The sequence below is a fragment of the Anguilla anguilla genome, chromosome 7 (assembly GCF_013347855.1).
Source record: "Anguilla anguilla isolate fAngAng1 chromosome 7, fAngAng1.pri, whole genome shotgun sequence".
Taxonomy (NCBI): domain Eukaryota; kingdom Metazoa; phylum Chordata; class Actinopteri; order Anguilliformes; family Anguillidae; genus Anguilla; species Anguilla anguilla.
In genome coordinates, this window is record NC_049207.1 from 56326501 (window position 1) to 56347466 (window position 20966).

The 20966-nt window shown below is 50.9% G+C and overlaps 1 protein-coding gene across 7 annotated transcripts in view; it reads right to left on the reverse strand.

Annotated features, from left to right (window-relative positions):
- inpp4b (inositol polyphosphate-4-phosphatase type II B) overlaps nucleotides 1-20966 on the reverse strand; it is a 200846-nt gene that overhangs the window by 23759 nt on the left and 156121 nt on the right. For all 7 annotated transcript variants that reach the window (XM_035426138.1, XM_035426137.1, XM_035426139.1 and 4 more), the window contains 3 exons: nucleotides 19454-19601; nucleotides 10479-10609; nucleotides 2615-2719 (listed from right to left, as the gene is read on the reverse strand). In XM_035426138.1, coding sequence (XP_035282029.1) covers nucleotides 2615-2719; nucleotides 10479-10609; nucleotides 19454-19601 — 384 coding nt within the window. The remainder of the gene's footprint in view (nucleotides 1-2614; nucleotides 2720-10478; nucleotides 10610-19453; nucleotides 19602-20966) is intronic.

Sequence of the window (20966 nt, forward strand, 5' to 3'; positions counted from 1 at the left end):
ACACGCACGCACAACCACACACATACACGCGCACGCACACACATACACACCATAACACACTCACACACATGCACACGCACGCACAACCACGGAACTGGGGGCTTAGGCCAGGAAGTGTGTTTGGTGGGGCAGGTCCAGCACGCGAGCAGGGCTAGGCCTAATCCAGGCCCATTCGTTGGGCCTTCCAAGCATTAAACTCGGCTGGAACCACCACTGAAACGCAGCACTTAATGTGCTTGTGCAAGGTCAGCCAATCACAGCCAGCGTAGAGGGGGACACTCCGGAGCCGCCACCGGGAGCCCCGCTCTCTCCCGCTCTCTCCGCTCTCTCCGGCGGTAATTATTAACCCGCTGTGCGGGCCGGCGGCCATGACGCCCGCTCTCTCCGGCAGAGCGGTGCGCGATCAACGCTTTAACCACTCCGTTTACCGCCATCTTTCATTAACGGCCCCCGATCCTCCGCCGGGCCCCGGGCCCCCGGCCCCCCAACGCTAAAACAAGCCTTTGATCTGCTCCTTCACAAGCGTGGCACGGGAGCGAGGGGAAGGGAGAGAGAGCTCCGTCGCTTCTGCGCTCAGATCTGAGCTTCATCTGATTTCTCGTCCTCTTCCTCTTCAAAGACCCGACGGGGCCTGAGACCCCGCCTCCGTCAGAGAGCAGAATCGACCGCCGTCGCCGTGGAGATCAGCGGGACTCGTATTTAAGTCAGCTCTGCGCCCGGTTTAAAGGAGATGAGATGTACACACTGCTGCCTTCAGCGAGCAGTCCGAAGATTTTTAACATGTACCCCTCACTGGAGAGTCAACTGTCCCATTAGGACTGGCTTTAAGACGGCTTAGCCATCTCCTCCCATCAAAGGGGAGAATTGACTGGAATTACTGATAAAGAAGCAGTTTCCTGGGCCTTCTCTCTCTTACACACACACAGACACAGAGACACACACACACACACACACACACACACACACACACACACAGACACAAAATCGAAAAAAAAGGACCTCACAAAACCAGGATGTTCTGACATGCTTCCAAACGAGCCAGACGAGCATCGCTCTTAGGGTTGGAGACGAGTCATCAATGCGTAAAATTCCTCGATTTTTAAAATTAGATTAATTTTCAAACCAATTAAATGTCAAACAAAGCTAACTATGCTATAAAGTTGATCATTTATTGAATTCCAAACAAGCTTATTTCGAGCAGCGTATCGCTGACAGGTGCTGAGCGTACAGTGGGGTGGTTTACACGAGGCTCAGCCCCCCTCAGGCCAGACGTACATAAACAGGAAGATTAATCACGTCTGCTTCACAGGGACAAGGCCCAAAGCCTTCAGCCGCTCTCAGAAGGGTGCTTCACCTTCACTGTGGATTTAAACCTGCAGCTCCAACTGGCACAGCTAACGGGGAGACACTGCCGCATGCAAGTGCTGCTTCCGTTTAAGATTTACACGAACCACGGAGGCGTGTCCATTATTCTCAAAACGGCCGCTCCCCCTCGCTCCTGTCAGCCCTGCTCACACGTCTCCCGTGGTTACGCACGTCAGGGCTCATCCCGCGTTTCTCCCCCAATCAGTGAAACCCGCAAAGACCCAGGAGAAGCGGAACAGGAGAGGTTAGCGGTGGCGCGACGCATTCGGACAGCCCTGATGTCCCGCGCGAACCGACGCACCACCCTGTCACTCTCTATTCTGCCTAGCAACAGCGGGCTTCATCAGCGCACCGCACGTCCGTCTGTCTGCTCTAACGCGCGTCTGACCAGGGCCTGGCGGCGCGATCCCGCTCACCGCAGGAGCTGCGCGGCCTCCGCGCTCTGAGAGGAGGAGCAGGGGAGCAGGAGAGAGGAGGAGCAGGGGAGCAGGAGAGAGGAGGAGCAGGGGAGTAGGTGAGAGGAGGAGCAGGGGAGCAGGAGAGAGGAGGAGCAGGGGAGAGGAGGAGCAGGAGAGCAGGAGAGAGGAGGAGCAGGGGAGTAGGTGAGGAGAAGCAGGGGAGCAGGGGAGAGGAGGAGCAGGGGAGCAGGTGAGAGGAGGAGCAGGGGAGCAGGGGAGAGGAGGAGCAGGTAAGCAGGTGAGAGGAGGAGCAGGGGAGCAGGTGAGAGGAGGAGCAGGGGAGCAGGGGAGAGGAGGAGCAGGTGAGTAGGAGAGAGGAGGAGCAGGGGAGCAGGAGAGAGGAGGAGCAGGGGAGCAGGTGAGAGGAGGAGCAGGGGAGTAGGTGAGAGGAGGAGCAGAGGAGCAGGAGAGAGGAGGAGCAGGGGAGCAGGTGAGAGGAGGAGCAGGGGAGCAGGAGAGAGGAGGAGCATGGGAGCAGAGGAGAGGAGGAGCATGGGAGCAGAGGAGAGGAGGAGCATGGGAGCAGAGGAGAGGAGGAGCATGGGAGCAGAGGAGAGGAGGAGCATGGGAGCAGAGGAGAGGAGGAGCAGGAGCAGGGGAGAGGAGGAGCAGGAGCAGGGGAGAGGAGGAGCAGGAGCAGGGGAGAGGAGGAGCAGGGGAGAGGTCACCTTGGAGACCAGACGGTTCCTCAGACAGGGAGGATGGAAACAGGTGCTGGAGAAGTAAACCTGTTTGGGGGGGGGGGGGGGGGGGGGGGGGGTCAGGCTGCATGCACACGCTGTACACTGTACCTGTTTTTTTGGGGCAGGTAACTTGCATCCTCTGAGTGTGGAGATTGATGGGGATGAATTCTAAATATTTCTCTGATTTACTGCAGCTGGGCTTGAAAGATGACCCTGTAGGGAGGAAAAAGGAAGAAAGAAAAAAACAATATTAAGATGCAGTTTTGTTTCAACAAAGGAATGAATTATTTCTTAGTGCCGTTACAAAAAGAGGCTTGCTCTATCTGCCCCCCCCCCCCCCCCCCCCCCCCCCACCAGCCCAACTCTTCCATCTCACTACCACCCTGTCTAGAATGATTCATCTGCAGGAAGTTACTGTGCATTCTGGGAACTCGACTGCCTGTCCATTTAAAGGGCTCAAAAAGAGAATGATGTGGAATCTGCAACGACTTCCTGTGTTGTGTTATCGACTCAGTAATTACGTCCAGTGTGCTGTTAACATCAGTCCTGCCATCGGTATATAAACAGCGACAATCCAACCATCAAACGAGAAGCACTGAAGCCAGACACCGTGTGCAAGTGGAGTATATCCCTGTCAGTCCACCATTTAGTGCAACAGCACAACATATTCCCCATTTCATTATTAAACAGTGTTGACAATAATTTACTCCATTACGAAAAAATCCAAAGGCCCAGCCAAAGGTCAACTCGATGTTAATGAGAATAAGTAATCTATAAACGCAATCGCCAGCTTCTTCCTGTAACTTCGAAAAAGTTCATTTCCAGACAGCGGGGGAAAGAAATCACTAACGTGGAGTTTAATCCTTTAAGCAGTGGATTTAAGGGTACCTGTGCCACCTGCTTTGTACAAAATACCCAATTAAAATTTTCTAACAAGGATAATACCAGTCTTTGTTTATGGCTTATAATAAGCTAAACATAATCTCTCTCTGACACTACAATATCTCTTTGATTAATGTTCACAGACATGCAAATACACTTTTAAATCAGTTTACAATAAAACGGAAGGTATCGGTATTTATTTAATGACAAACTTAAGGAGTGATATTTTAAAGTTTTGTCCTCCAACGACCGAAAATGATCTAAACCCTACACAAGTACACTGGCCAATAAACATTCATTTTTCAAAGCGGCGTGTGTCCGCAGCGTGTAAAATTTCCAGACGCCTCCACACGCCCTGTCTTCCATACACGCGCGCCCTGTCCTCCATACGCACACACGCGCGCGCCCTGTCCTCCATACGCGCGCGCCGTCCTCCATACGCACGCCCTGTCCTCCATACGCGCGCGCCCTGTCCTCCATACGCACGAACGCGCGCGCCCTGTCCTCCATATGCGCGCGCCCTGTCCTCCATATGCACGCGCCCTGTCCTCCATACGCGCGCGCCCTGTCCTCCATACGCGCGCGCCCTGTCCTCCATACGCGCGCGCCCTGTCCTCCACACGCGCGCGCCCTGTCCTCCACACGCGCGCGCCCTGTCCTCCACACGCGCGCGCCCTGTCGTCCATAAACACACGAGCATCAACATTCCACCGTTACCGTGACTCCCCACTGGTTCCCACGCCAACCCCTCCAGAAGAAAAACTCCTGCCGTTCATGAGGATGAAGCCTTTCTGGAATTTGTGAGGAGCTGCAGACTCCAAGCCTGCAGTCCTCACACAGCGCGGGAGACGCGGGCTCACCTGGACAGCCCGGTGTGAATCTGCGCTCCGAGCTGAAGACGCCGAGCGGCATCGTAAAGGACGCGTCTGCCAGAGTGACGGGCCAACAAAAGGAGGCCAGAGTGAAAATTCAGCTCCGTGACCTTCATAATTTATCCACCAGACATTCCGCTCGGCGCGGTCTCCTGTGGGGGGGGGGGGGGGGGGGGGCTCCACTACGGCCGGCTCTGAGGGCTCGAGCGCGGCGTCAGACCCATCTGCCAGATCGCTCGCTCGTCTCTCCATCAGCCGCTGGTTTCTCCGGGACCCAAAATAATGGTGTCGGTGACAGGGGCGCATTAGCCGAATTAGGCAGATCAAGTCCCCATCTGTCTGTCCAGGTGGTCCCTAGTCATGAAGCAAAGCCTGCCGCTCTCACACACACTGCTGTAAAACATAACAGGCTTACTGCCCCAAATAAACACAGCGCTGGACCCACAGCGTGCGCTGAGGTCATCAGAGCTCATTATTAACCCTCTCAGGAGTGACCCATTTCAAGCGACGACTGAAGACTCACCTCTTCAGGCTGCACCTCTCCCCATCCCTCCCTACCCCCCTGTAAATGACTGTAAGCTTAGGGTTGTAACTAGGCAGCTGTTTCGTAGGTGACTTAGGTGCATTAACTGTCTTAACTACTGCTTGTATTTTTTCCATAGACTGCGTTGTTGCCGTTCTCGTTTAGTGTTAATCAGTTTAACCGTCAGGGTCCAAGTTGAACTATGCGGTTGTTCCCTGCACTTGGACCAGTACCACTCTCTAGGGGTTTCGTCATACTTGTTCCTGGTTATGGTTATACACTTTGTTGTAAGTCGCTCTGGATAAGAGCGTCTGCTAAATTCCTGTAATGTAATGTAACGAGTGACCATTTAACCGCCACCAATATTACCTAACTGCTAATGTATCATTTATAAAAGGCTTTTTTTTCCTGCTCAAAAAAAATCCAGACAAGGCAGCTTTCTCAAAAGCACTGAAACCACCCAAGACATGAACCAGCAACTTTACAGTTTCAAACCCTAATCTCCACACCATTACTCGACACTGCCACCCAATGGCAGATCTGTTTTATGTGTTAAAAAATCCCTTTAGAAATATATTCCAGGATCATAATAGAAAATAAGTTTGTCTGAGGCCAAAACTTTATGACTATTGGACCCTCCCTCCCCCAGCCAGCCACTTCCACACACACGCACACACACCTCCCTCCCTTTTGCTTCCAAACCATCAGTGAAATTTTCAGACAAGATGGAATCTGCCAAAGAGTGTTTGCGTTTGAAAATTTTCTGAACCATGCTGAATTTTTATCATTTGATTTTCCCTAAGAAAGCTGCTTCCATGGTGAGCTCCAATGTTTACAAACCTGTGGGCAGGAAGTGACATTTAATTACACTGAAAACAGAAGAGCGTTCTTATCAGATGTGCAGAACGTATGGACCAGAATGCATCAGCACTGGCTATTCAAATATTCCGATTTGTCGCTCTCTCAAGACCAGGTCTGCGGTTCTGACTGCCGACGCCACAGCCCGACGCGACCCGCATGACTCCAGCTCTCCATCTTACACATCACAGAGCGCCTTCTCCGGAAAATCATCATCTCCTTACAGAAGGAAAAAATGTTCTGCTTTCTTTACAGTAGCTATTGTGGCGCAGTCCAAGGTCGCTGCTCAAGGTCAGGGTGGCGTCCGTGTGGCGCTTTGTTTGCCGTCTCAGAGACCCCGTGTTCCGCCAGCCGCTGAACAGGAGGAACGACCCAGCCTGCACATTTCCATTCCACCGCCAATAACAGCAATGCCACGTATTCTCAGTGAAAGTGAATAGCATAACAATACATACATACACACTCACATATGCGTTCCAGTGTAAATCATAAAAGCCTAACAGTACCGCCGTTAAAATCAGCCCCTCAAATTCACGACTTGTATTTAAGAACAGAAAGCCTGTTCTTCTTCAGCCTGTTCTTCTTCAGCCCGTTCCTCTTTGGCGTCGGCTGCGTATCAGCCCTGCCTTGCGGCACGCTCAGTACAGCAAACAAGGCCAAAATCACATTACCAGCCAATTCAGGGCCGAAGGTGAGATCGATGAGCAGGGAACTGAGCGCAGTGAACGGTCTGCGCTGAGCGCGTCTCAGAGGAGACTCCTCAGCTCCAGGCCACTTCCTGATTTATTTTAATCAGCCACAAACCGCTGGAACCATAACCAGCCTAACCGGGGTCCTGTAGAACGTGGGGGCAGCACTCAGTCAGGTTTACCTAACCGGGGCCCTGCAGAACGTGGGCGCAGCACTCAGCCTAACCGGGGTCCTGCAGAACGTGGGCGCAGCACTCAGTCAGGTTTACCTAACCGGGGCCCTGCAGAACGTGGGCGCAGCACGCAGTCAGGTTTACCTAACCGGGGTCCTGCAGAACGTGGGGGCAGCACTCAGCCTAACCGGGGTCCTGCAGAATGTGGGCGCAGCACTCAGCCTAACCGGGGTCCTGCAGAACGTGGGCGCAGCACTCAGCCTAACCGGGGTCCTGCAGAACGTGGGCGCAGCATCAGTCAGGTTTACCTAACCGGGGTCCTGCAGAACGTGGGCGCAGCATCAGTCAGGTTTATCTGGTACGCGGGATACTGACTAAATAACAGACTTTATTCCCGAGGGGGGGAACTGTCTCGCTCGGCTGTGTTATTGTTTCAGCCAATGAGAATCACTACAAATCACTACACAGCAGAGTCAGACTCTGAGACACTCAGCCCAGGCCCACTGAATTTCACACTGAAGCTGCATTAAAACCACTGTACCATTTCCGTGCTCTCCAGTAGCCAACTGTCAATTATTTTCAAACTTTCCACAGACAAGAATATACCAATATATAGCTGATGCAAAATACATACTCTGTCCATCTTTCCACAAAAGGCACACCTGATTTTTTAGTGCAGTGTGTAAATGACAAAAGCATTACTATCCAGCCCCTCCCACCCTTCTGTCTGCCCCACACACACCTAGAGCAGCGAGCGCTGGAGCAGTGAAAACAAGAGAGACAGAGAGAGAGAGAGAGAGAGGCAGAGAGACAGAGAGAGGGAGAGACAGAGAGAAAGAGAAAGGCAGAGAGAGACAGAGAGAGACAGAGGCAGAGAGACAGAGAGAGAGAGAGAGAGAGAGACAGAGGCAGAGAGACAGAGAGAGAGAGAGAGAGAGAGACAGAGGCAGAGAGACAGAGAGAGAGGGAGAGAGAGAGAGACAGAGGCAGAGAGAGAGGGAGAGAGAGAGAGACAGAGGCAGAGAGACAGAGAGAGAGAGAGAGAGAGACAGAGGCAGAGAGACAGAGAGAGAGAGAGAGAGAGAGAGAGAGAGAGAGAGACAGAGGCAGAGAGACAGAGAGAGAGAGAGAGAGAGAGAGAGAGAGAGAGAGAGAGAGAAAACGAGCCTCTCGTCAGCAAAGCTGTGCTGGGTTATCGGGGTGTCTGAGGTATCCCGGGGTCAGCTGATGTTGAACTAAAAATGAATAAAACTGAAAACGCGTCAGAGGGGGTCTGGCGTGTTCTGAGGGAGGGGGTCTGGCACGAAGAGGAGCGCAGCTGTTACAAGTTTAACATTTGCATTTTTAATAACATTACGCTTCAATAATGAATATCCTGCAGTCGCTGGGATTCTCTGTGACGCGGGGAACTGAGGACGCGGAGGCCAGGCCGCCGCGCGGGACGGCGACCGCGCGGGACAGCGACCGCACGGGCGAAGCTACGGGCGACTCTCAGCCTCGTCAAAATGCAGAACGGCGACCGCCGCCTCCATGCTCAAGTGGGGAGAGGGCAGCCATCATCCTTCATAAGACAGATGCAGGGAGAGGCAGGGAGAGGGGCCTGGAACAGCACAGCGCAGCCAAACCAAGCAGCACCAAACATAAGAGCCTCATTCATTACAGCCGGGGCCCAGCGCCAGGCTGCGCATCACCCCGCTGACGACCTGCTGCTTAATAAATGTGCCAGAGCTGCAGCGCACTGTACTGCAGTTAGAAACACACAGCGAGCGTTATACCCCACACCACACCCAGGGGGCGCTGTGGAGTGGTAAGGGCCTCTCTCTCAGGGCCTCTATACCCCAATGATAATTATTGTTTGTATGTGTGTGTGTGTGTGTGTGTGTGTGTGTGTGTGTGCTACACACCATGCAGCTCAGCTGGAAGAAAACAGAGTGAAAAGAAGCCAGGACTGCCTACAAGCATCTCAGGAGCCTAAACCCACCCCCTCCCCCCCCACATGGCTAACTACAGACGTCCAGCAGCTGTGGGCTCAGGTAGCCCCCCCCCCCCGGCCGCTGAGGGAACACGTGTTGGTTGGGACAGCAGGAGGAGTTCTTCAGAACAAAAACCCAGTACCCCAGCCCAGTGATGGGGACACTGTGCTGTAGGCTACAGACCACACATTAAAACGGGCTCCTGACTCACCCTGGTCATAAAGATCCCACGGCACTTTTCCAGAGAGTAGAGGTGTTAACCCCGATGTCCTGGCCAAATTCCCAGAAAAACTGGCTCTCTACTTCTGCCACCTAATCACCCCCTATCTCGGATTGATCATCACTGCAAAGAGAATGCCTTCTCAGCTGATCTGTGAGGTTAAATAAAGAAATAAAACTATGTACTTTTTTAAAAGTAAAAAGCAATTCACCTTTGGCATAAACTCAACGAGAGCTCACCAGTAAAATGAAGATGTGGGCAGAAAGCGCTCCTCTAAAATTGAGACGGTTCCATTTCATTAAAAACAAAGTGCCTTTTCTTCCACATATGTAATTACACAATGAGCGCTCCTCCAAAGGTTCTCCAAATTCTACACCCACTGGCTGAATATATAAATCAGGAACTTAAAGTGTAGCATCAGAATTAGTTTTGGCTTCTTTTTAGTCTTGCTGGCCTGGATTTAAATTAAATTGTTTTGTTGCTACGGAAACTCAAAACAATAGAAAATTAAAATGAAGAGAGAAAATGGAGCAGACCTTCAGAACGATCAAGAAACCAAAAGCAACAACAACATCTCCAGGAGCACACAAACATGTAAAAATATGAAAAATACAGATTTAGGCCTGCTTTCAATCAACGTTTGTGCTTAACTCTGACTTACAAGTTAATGCAAGTGCTACACTCTCTTCACAAAATCAGTTTGTCAAGTTAGGCTTACTGACTGCTCAGTTCGTGAAGCAGAAAATCACTAAACTTCCACAAAAAATTCATTAAAAAAATTTTCACTGAAAAGTTCAATGGCCTCAGCACAAAGTCATACATGTCTCATAACTGCACTTTGCACTTTGAACTAATGCACTTGTTGTACGTCACTCTGGATAAGAGCGTCTGCTAAATGCCTGTAATGTAATGTAATGTAATAACTAATGCCAACACTGGCTGTGGATATCTACGCTGACGCTCCACAAATAAACGCTTTCACAAAGAAGACAGCAATTTCAACAGCCCTCCCATCCTACCTATTTGCATACTAGTCAAAACTTTGTTGACAGTTTCTGTTTATATCTGATATAAATGTGTACACAGAGGGTTTTGATAGCTTTTTGTTTGCTATAATTTTCTGTGCGTCTACAGGACCCCTCCGCAGTGCGCAGGCTGTGGCTTTATGTTCAGACTGCCGCTCCAGCCCTAGCCAGGCGCATTCAGCAGAGCCCAGCCAAGTGCGTCCGGAGATTTAGTGAGCTATGAAGCCGCAGCCGCCCCTGCAGTGTGACTACACAGAATACAAATGCCCGAATTACACCGCAGCCGGCAAACACTCGGATGGAAAGCAAACAATGTCAGACGAGCGCTTTCGTAAGACCAAGGCCAAGCTGAAAGCAAAACTTACAGCTACTGATAAGCCCATAGTTCAGCTCAACTCTGCGACCACACAAATCTCAACGCATGTGCATACAGAAACGAGCCCAGAGAAAGAGCTGAGAGTTGTTACTGGTTTTAGGGATGCTAATGGGTGGGATCTGGAGGGACCTGGAGGGACCTGGAGGGAGCTTGTTTAGCTCTGTGAGGGTTTCAGGGTTAGGGTTGTTTAGTCGGGAGGGACTCACCTGTGAGCTTGTTTAGCTCTGTGAGGGTTTCAGGGTTAGGGTTAGGTTTGTTTAGCTCTGAGAGGGTTTCAGGGTTAGGGTTGTTTAGCTCTGAGAGGGTTTCAGGGTTAGGTTTGTTTAGCTCTGTGAGGGTTTCAGGGTTAGGGTTAGGGTTGTTTAGTCGGGAGGGACTCACCTGTGAGCTTGTTTAGCTCTGTGAGGGTTTCCTGGTAGCCGCAGATAACCTGGCTGTAGTGAGCGATCACCTCCTTCCGTAGATGATCCCAGTGAGGGGAGAGCTCGCCCAGATCCTTCAGCTCCTGTATCCTAGAGAGAGAGAGAGAGTGAGAGAAGGGGAGAGAGTGAGAGAAGGGGGGAGAGTGGGAGCGGGGGAGAGGGAGAAAGATAGAGAGAGAGACAGAGAAACACAGAGAAATGATAAAGAGAGACAAACAGAGAGCCTGAGTAAAGTTCAGAACGTAATTAAAATCCATTGACTTGGTAAATACACACGCAGTAAAATCCATCGCACAAGGACATGGTGAATAGTTCACACCTTTACCTAACAGTCAGGGAGCATCAGCACAGCAGTCAGTGTATTAACGTAGAGAGCTTGCAGAGCACTCTGTTCCACCAAATGAAGACTCAACAAAATACATCACGCCACATTCACAAACGGTTCCAAACCCTTCCCAGAACCCTCCAGCCCATGATGCTGTATGGGAGTGAGGCTCAGGCTCGACCCAAACGCAGGAAACAGGGCCAAACGCAGGAAACAGGGTGGGCATCCAACACAACCCGGGACACAGAATCCTGCAGCTTATTACAAACACTGAGACCCCACACAAATGCACGCACGGCACGCTGAGGGTTAAAAGCTGTGTGAATCACTAAAACAGGGAAAGTAGCACAATTATTTTTGTTTTTATAGTGCAGCAACGTCTGGAACTCTGGTCTTGGAGAGGCGCAAGTTTGCACTAAACTGATCGATGAAAGCAGATGGTTTGCAGGGTCTGAATCGGTCTCTGATTTTAAGGAGGACCCTGTGGCTCTCCAGGACCAGGACTACAGACCCCCATCTGACAGAAGCGCCCCGATTAGTGACGGCCAGCCCTTTCACTCCCAGCCCGAAATCCGCAGCCAATCCAGACCCTGCAGCTGGGGAGGTTCGGCTGCGCGGGTCTGAATACAAACGCCCTGTCCTCAGCTACACTCTGACGAACAGAGCAGGACGTACTTCAACTTTATAAAAGAACCACACACACGAAAAGCATCTAGCCCACCTGCACTGTCCTTTAACAGTTCATGCTTCCAACTTAAGGACCTTGATTACTGTAAAAACTCACAGCTATCAACGGTTAACCGCAATTCCCCCTTCAGCACGAACGCGACTTAATGAACACAAGCCGTGGGCCTTGGCAGTGAGCAGCGAACAGCAAGTTAACAATGCTCCAGCCGCTGCTGCGCGGAGCGCTCCCCAGTACGAACGCAACGCAATTAAAGACCTTTATTACTGCAACCCACTCAGGCTGGCGGTGTCAGGTACAATCAAAGCACCCACAGGGAGCGCATTGTACAGGACTGCGGAGCCAATAATTCGTCTAACAAACCCCACTGGCACGCTTCCGCGCATCCACACCGCCCACACGCTCGATGCTTTTATGTTAGCGGTAATATACGCGTCTCTGGACGGGAATGATGCGCGAGCATGAGACACTGTCTTTCTTCCAGGCAGGCGCGGTCCACCGCCTAAAGGATGCCTGCTCGCTAGGCCTCCGTTAGCGTCAGGCTACCTGGGCCTGCTCGCTAGTCCACTGTTAGCGTCAGGCTACCTGGGCCTGCTCGCTAGGCCTCCGTTAGCGTCAGGCTACCTGGGCCTGCTCGCTAGGCCTCCGTTAGCGTCAGGCTACCTGGGCCTGCTCGCTAGGCCTCCGTTAGCGTCAGGCTACCTGGGACTGCTCGCTAGGCCTCCGTTAGCGTCAGGCTACCTGGCCCTGCTCGCTAGGCCTCCGTTAGCGTCAGGCTACCTGGGCCTGCTCGCTAGGCCTCCGTTAGCGTCAGGCTACCTGGGCCTGCTCGCTAGGCCTCCTTTAGCGTCAAGCTACCTGGGCCTGCTCGCTAGTCCACTGTTAGCGTCAGGCTACCTGGGCCTGCTCGCTAGTCCACTGTTAGCGTCAGGCTACCTGGGCCTGCTCGCTAGGCCTCCGTTAGCGTCAGGCTACCTGGGCCTGCTCGCTAGGCCTCCGTCAGCGTCAGGCTACCTGGGCCTGCTCGCTAGGCCTCCGTCAGCGTCAGGCTACCTGGGCCTGCTCGCTAGTCCACCATTAGCTTCAGGCTACCTGGGCCTGCTCGCTAGTCCACCGTTAGCATCAGGCTACCTGGGCCTGCTCGCTAGTCCACCGTTAGCATCAGGCTACCTGGGCCTGCTCGCTAGTCCACCGTTAGCATCAGGCTACCTGGGCCTGCTCGCTAGTCCACGGTTAGCATCAGGCTACCTGGGCCTGCTCGCTAGTCCACCGTTAGCATCAGGCTACCTGGGCCTGCTCGCTAGTCCACCGTTAGCATCAGGCTACCTGGGCCTGCTCGCTAGTCCACTGTTAGCGTCAGGCTACCTGGGCCTGCTCGCTAGTCCACTGTTAGCGTCAGGCTACCTGGGCCTGCTCGCTAGTCCACCGTTAGCATCAGGCTACCTGGGCCTGCTCGCTAGTCCACCATTAGCGTCAGCCAATCGGGGGAGGTGGTAAAGTAAGCGATCGCCTGCAGTAGCAGAGATGCCTTGTTTGTATAAGTATGACGGATTTAACCTGGATGTTTCCTGGAACGTTCTAGTCATAACTCGCACTCGACACGCCCGGATGACGCAATGAAAAATCATATGAATACTACAGAATACGCAGTTCTGAATCCAACAGCTCCTATTTTTACACTGGGATATTTTCATGTGTGGAATTTAGCTGCGAAAACATTTGTGTATTTGCCTGTGCCTTCAAAAATGTATTCTTTCAATTCAGCTTTCTTGATTTTGAAGTGGTAATTAATTTTACTTCACACAGATATTTTATTTAATATTGTTCACAAGAGGCTTGAATATCTAATGTTCTCCAATTAAGATAGAAGACAATTGTATTTTAAGTAAATGTTATGACTGTTTTGATGATGACATAAGCACAGTGGCTTTTTTTCGTACGTTTTTTTTCCAGACAGTTAATTTGGACTGTTAGTCAGGCATGATGAGTGATGTCAGAAGCATAATAATATTAAACTATGTTGTCTATCTGGGGTGATACATAAGGTTATGTGTATTATATTTTAAATGTTAATTTCAGTGCTGTCGGCATAAGCAGACAGGCTAGTTAGCAAGCGCACAAGGATGAAGCCATCGATCATTACTTAAGACAGTAATTCATAGCAAGGTAACTGAAATATCTTTAATCAAGAGAGAAACAAACGCAGGATACAGTTGACCAAGTAATTACAGAGTGCACATAATGAAACACGCTATCGAGTGAGACACAACTGTCACAGTAATTAAAACATTACATCTCCGTCTTACCAACTTTCATTCAAGTCTATTTACAGGACTACTGCGACACCTTATAATTTGGCAAAAAATGGACTTTTATTTGTGGAGAGCTGTTCTTACAGAAGCTTCATTTTTGCTGTTGCTCTTTGAAAAGCACTCTGGGCTCCCTCGCAGGGGGAGAGCTTGAGTGATATAACTGTCGTTAGAGCCGAACTGTGTTATTATAGCCTTCAGAATGGCGGACAGACATCTGTCAGTGCGGACTGCCTGAACCACATCAGCTTTTTTAAACTGGGACAGATGGGCTTCACTTTTAAAATATCGCAAAAACAACTTCCATATTTGGGCTTCAGGAGCTGCTGAATAACCCACTTCGATTGGGTGAAAACGGCCGCAGAGAACAAGCACGCCGTTTAGCGATGCACACCCGCAGAGGTGCTGCGTGATTGGCCAGCAGAGTTTGCGTGAGCTGATATCAGCCATGACGCCTCCGGCGGCATTACATAGCTGATTATACGCTAACGGATGAAGTGGCACAAGCACATGGTTATGATGACGGTGAGCGATGCTCGCACACATAAACCAGCCGGTCTGGAAGTGACACGCCCAATCCCAGCGCGGGAGGACTGGAAGAAAGAAGCGGTTTGAAAGTGGCGGTTTTTCCGCAGTCGGCTCTCGGCCTCCCCCTGGGGCCAATCACAGCTGCAGCCACGCAGTCTCCCGCTACAGAGACCGCGCCGAGCTGGCCTGGACCTGATCAGCACCCGGACGGCAGAACGGACAGGAAAACCAGGCTGCTGTTGCACCTGGTGCCAGAAGGGGGCGCTCCTCCCTCTGCGTCCCACTGCAGCAGCGGGGATCTGCGGCGGCTCTCAGATGTGAGACTCAACCGGAGGCGCTGACTCCGCGTGGCCATTAAAGGGCCGGCGATCTGATCAAAGCAGAAGGTTAAGCCCGGCGTGCCGCTCCGATCCTCCAGCCGGCCTCTGCAGAGCGCCATTTAATCCCCACAGCCGAGCCGGACACACGACGCGGCGAACTCTGCGCTCTGTCTGTCTGTCTGAGCAACCGCTCAACGTAAACACACACATAGTGCCTCTCACCGTAAACACACCGAGTCCCCTCTCACCGTAAACACACACAAGTTCCTCTCACCGTAAACACACACCGAGTTCCCTCTCACCGTAAACACACACCGAGTTCCCCTCACCGTAAACACACACCGAGTTCCTCTCACCGTAAACACACACCGAGTTCCTCTCACCGTAAACACACACGGAGTTCCTCTCATCGTAAACACACAGAGTCCCCTCTCACCGTAAACACACACCGAGTTCCCCTCACCGTAAACACACACCGAGTTCCTCTCACCGTAAACACGCACCGAGTTCCTCTCACCGTAAACACACACCGAGTTCCTCTCACCGTAAACACACACCGAGTTCCCCTCACCGTAAACACACACCGAGTTCCTCTCACCGTAAACACACACCAAGTTCCTCTCACCGTAAACACACACAGAGTTCCTCTCACCGTAAACACACACCAAGTTCCTCTCACCGCAAACACACACCGAGTTCCTCTCACCGTAAACACACACCAAGTTCCTCTCACCGTAAACACACACAGAGTTCCTCTCACCGTAAACACACAGAGTCCCTCTCACCGTAAACACGCACCGAGTTCCCCTCACCGTAAACACACACCAAGTTCCTCTCACCGTAAACACACCGAGTCCCCTCTCACCGTAAACACACAGAGTCCCTCTCACCGTAAACACACACCGAGTTCCTCTCACCGTAAACACGCACAGAGTTCCTCTCACCGTAAACACACACAGAGTTCCTCTCACCGTAAACACACACCGAGTTCCTCTCGCCATAAACACAGAGTTCCTCTCACCGTAAACACACACCGAGTTCCTCTCGCCATAAACACACACCAAGTTCCTCTCACCGTAAACACAGAGTTCCTCTCACCGTAAACACACACCGAGTTCCTCTCGCCATAAACACACACAGAGTTCCTCTCACCGTAAACACACACAGAGTTCCTCTCACCGTAAACACACACAGAGTTCCTCTCACCGTAAACACACCGAGTTCCTCTCACCGTAAACACACCGAGTCCCTCTCAGCAGAATCATGCAGGAACACAGAGGCTTTAACAGGTACCACGCAGAGATACATTTTTAGTAGGATTATTAGTACAGAATTGACAAAAAAACAGCAACATTACATTTTCTACAGTTTAATGCATGCCTTTATGTTTTCTCCCAAAACCTCAGATAACGATCTCTCACACTTCGGTCACCTCTCTCAGCTCTGCTGAATATCAAAGGCTGTTTGAGCGTTGATTCACTGCTGTGGCTGTTTATTCTTCTGCTTTCCATGATGCAGATTTGCCTCAATCGCTCCAATCTCTGCTGCCTGCCCTGCAGAACAAGTCTGTCTTCACACGTACTTTAGTCTTTCAATGAGGCATAATATCTTTTGTTCGTCTCTCAAGTAGAAAATATTATCTTGTTACTATTACTGTTTGTTTGCAAAGTGAGATTTTCTTACCCCACTGGCAATATTTGTGTCTTATTTAGCAAAAAAGGTACTAGAAATAAACTACTTGTTGAGACTGGCTTGATCTTTGGCCTTTGCAGTGTGCTGGATTGACATGGCATTCAACATGGCTGAAGGAAGCACACCATCTTAATTACATTTCCACATCTGGAAATGGACCAGTCTGGACCGGTCTGGACCGGTCGGCACGCGTCTGCTCGGCTCGTTATGGTTTCACAGGAGACAGAGATGCCGCGGGACGATGGCAGAGAGAAGCAGGGAGGAGAGAGAGACTCAAACTCTGGGGGAAAAAAGAGCCTTTAAAGGGAAAGTGTGACAGAGAGAGAGAGAGAGCGAGGGAGAGAACTGAAGACAGGGAGGGACGGAGCACCATCAGAGAGGCTGAGACACTAAAGGATGTCAACTCCCCCCCGCCACCCCCAACCCCCCCGACCCCCCCCCCCCCCCGCCTCAGGACAGCCGCGCTGATATCCGCGCAGGCACAGTGGCAGCTCAGCAGAGCAGCTCGAACGCCGACTCTAATGCACCCGCCGTCGCGGCGAAGGGGCTGAATAAATGATATGCGAGGGGAACAAAGGGAACTCCTGAAAGCTTCATACTGTAAAAGAAGAAAGATAAAAATCTGCGTCTTTTTCTCCCCTCCCTGTCCAAGAGCAGCACGCGGGTAACATCTTAACCACTTAGCGGTAATCTGCAGCCGCGCGGCTCCTCTCGTACCCAGGGCACTGCACTTCAGCCGTGCTGCAGAATCAAACACGGCGTCCGTGATGTCAATAACCTCCCCACAATGCACTTCAGCATCTACCAATCAGAGGCCAGCAATCGGACTGCTCATCTGACTCACTGGATGTGCACATCGCCCTCATATCTGCCTTTCGCTCAGCCGTAGATATTCAACCTCCTTTTTCTCTCCAACAATAAACGACCTACTTGGAACACAGGCCTGTTCCGTCACTGTGCCCAGCCCGTCCCCCAGCATGCGTGTGACCCCTGAACCCCTGATATTCTGGAGCTGAGCCTTCGGGGCATCTGGAGTCCCGCCTGGGGCTGCTAGATAGGCCCCATTACTTCAGATGGGCTAGCCAGCTCCAAGGTGCATCAGGCTGTCTGGGCATGAGCAGCAGGACCTGACACTGAACAGACATCTCTATCGCTGAATAACTGCAGAACACAAGCTGAGGTCTAAAACTCATTTATTAAGATGTTCCTGAAGTCCACCACAGGGAATATCACACCCATGCATGACACACATTCACAGAAGCAGGCAGTAAACCCTACAGGACTGGGCCTACACATTCACAGAAGCAGACAGTAAAACCTGCAGGACCGGGCCTACACACATTCAGAGAAGCAGGCAGTAAACCCTACAGGACCGGGCCTACACACATTCATAGAAGCAGACAGTAAACCCTACAGGACTGGGACTACAAATATTTGCACAGAAACCCGTTCTAAAGGTTTGTATTTTCCTCTTCGGACTGGAGAAAATGTATGAAATTGAGACAAATGTTGTCTTTTGAACTCCTATCAATTGGAACCTTTTCAATGCCTAGTTTTGCATCTGGCTTCATACGTCTGGCTAATGCCCCATCCACAGACGAAACATTCATCATCAATTCCGCAAAATAATGTGGAGACGGAAGACACTTCATCAGCGATATTTTCCTTCGACTTTCCTTCAAGTTGATGTAGGAGGAAGGTGAGGAGACGGTAGCGTATCAGTCTGCGAGCCGGGAACACGCAACGCACCACGGAACAGACGCAAAGACACGCCGATTTCAAACACGCCGATCTCAAACACGCCAATCTCAAACGCGCCGATCTCAAACGCGCCGATCTCAAACGCGCCGATCTCAAACGCGCCGATCTCAAACGCGCCGATTTCAAACGCGCCGATTTCACACCAGCCGATATCAAACCAGCCGATATCAAACACGCCGATCTCAAACACGCCGATCTCAAACACGCCGATCTCAAACACGCCGATCTCAAACACGCCGATCTCAAACACGCCGATCTCAAACACGCCGATCTCAAACACGCCGATCTCAAACACGCCGATCTCAAACACGCCGATCTCAAACACGCCGATCTCAAACACGCCGATCTCAAACACGCCGATCTCAAACACGCCGATCTCAAACACGCCGATCTCAAACACGCCGATCTCAAACGCGCCGATCTCACGCGCCGAATTTCAAACACGCCGATCTCAAACACGCCGATCTCAAACGCGCCGATCTCACGCGCCGAATTTCAAACACGCCGATCTCAAACACGCCGATCTCAAACGCGCCGATCTCAAACGCGCCGATCTCAAACGCGCCGATTTCAGACCCGCCGATCTCAAACGCGCCGATCTCAAACACGCCGTTCTCAAACGCGCCGATTTCAAACGCGCCGATCTCAAACGCGCCGATCTCAAACGCGCCGATCTCAAACGCGCCGATCTCAAACGCTCCGATCTCAAACGCTCCGATCTCAAACGCGCCGATCTCAAACACGCCGATCTCAAACACGCCGATCTCAAACACGCCGATCAACACTACAGGAGACGGAGGAGAAGACGCTCGGCTGCTGATCTCTAAATCGGGGGGGGGAGGAAACAAATCCATGTTTCACACCCTCACAAGCCAGCCAAGAAAGCGTCAAGCCCAAGCAGAAGCTCTGATGTTTTTGGGCTTTTTCACACCAGACCTGTGTTACCTTTTTAAAGGGTCAGTGGGCCCTCGCTGTGAGGAGCTCCCCAAACTCACTCTTAACTTCCCCACGTTCCCCACGTTTCTGCAGTCCCAGGGCAGCCATTCTCACTTCTGAGTGTGCAGAAGTGCACTCTGGGTAAACCCACAGATTGTACACACAACACAAAGGCAGCCAGAAGAAAAGGCTGTCTGCTCGTCCAGCACTTTGAAGTGCTAAACAGACGTGAATAATTCAGCGCTCCTGTGAGTACAGCTCGTACACAGGCCTTTAAGCGGTTAAATGAGTCTCACCTGCGCATGTCCTCCTGTATGAGGAGCGTAAGCAGTCTCACCTGCGCATGTCCTCCTGTATGAGAAGCGTAAGCAGTCTCACCTGCGCATGTCCTCCTGTATGTACAGTGTGAGGAGCTGCTTGGGGATGTTGAAGGACAGCGTGCACTCGGCCATCTGCTCTCGAACCAGCATCCATTTGCAGTCCACCGTCTGGAATCTGTAAACTTTACACACCGGGTTCTTGAACACTGCAAGACAGAAAATCAGCGTTTGGAGAGCGTGAACAGGGAGCACTGCCATGGTGATATTCAAGGCATTGAGTGCTCAACATACCCCCATACATGTTCCTACATACCCCATTATGGCTCAAATCTGTTCCTACATACCCCATTATGGCTCAAACCTGTTCCTACAGACACCATTATGGCTCAAACCTGTTCCTACAGACACCATTATGGCTCAAACCAGTCCCTACATACCCCATTATGGCTCAAACCTGTTCCTGTAGACCCCATTACGGCTCAATTACTGCTGAAACCCAACTGTTCTCATGAAATAGATTTAATTGCATTAATTTAGCTGTATGATACGAAAGCATATTTCTGCTACAGTTTTTATAAATCACTGTCTTTTTTGTTTCTGTTTGGCTGTTTGGAAAATGAAGTCATTCTGCAAAAGTCACCATGCCATTACCGGCTTTAAATGCATATTTGAAAATGTTTATGATAATCCAGTGTAACTTCAGACTGCGTATTTCAAACTTTTCACTGGGTTATTAAAATGTGGGACTATTAACATACTTTCAAACTCAACATTTCTGCAGTTTTGAATTTTGAAAGTGGCAAAAAAAAACCCATCAATGGAACGGGGCTGAAGAGAGCATTAAGCTCTTATCAGCGAGAGCAGTACAGTGCAGAGAATCGGGGGGGCAGGAGGCAGGGGGGTGGGGGGTGGGGGGGGAGCAGAGCAGGGTGGGGGTGCCGGGGTGCCTAAGCTGTTAAACTGTCAAACGGTTCCTGCTTCTTTTGTCCCCTACAATTCACAGGAAGCACCTTCTTTAATGAATAACTGGGCCAAGCTTGGAATCTGCAGCAAGAGCGGCAGTCAAAACATAATCACACCAATAAAGGCCCCTGCCAAATCAGTGTGACCGGGAACGGCTTCCGTCCAGGAAAATTACCCCCCCGCACCTTGACTCGGTTAAACTCGTCCTCAATGGTGCATAATTACACACGCACTGCCATTTCCCCAAAGCAAGTCCCAGCCTGAAGCTCAACAATAGAGCTATAGAACACGCTTTCAAATCAAACTGCTGAATATTCTACACTCTCTTTCATGACAAGATTATCTATCAATACAAGGAGCAAACTACCGTTTTTTTTTAACATGATAATTTCTTTCCTTTCTCTATGAAGATCTTTTTTTCTCTCTTGAAACGCTACTGAATATCAATGACTACGGTTTGGGTGTTTTTATTTTATAATGTCAGGGAAACAAAGCTAATTTAATTAGTTTAACAGGGTTTCCAAAGAAAATAGAACCTCACAGATATAAACACTAGGGGAAATGGGGTCATTTGGAACTCTGATTTAACTCTGAAAGGTAAAAATCAT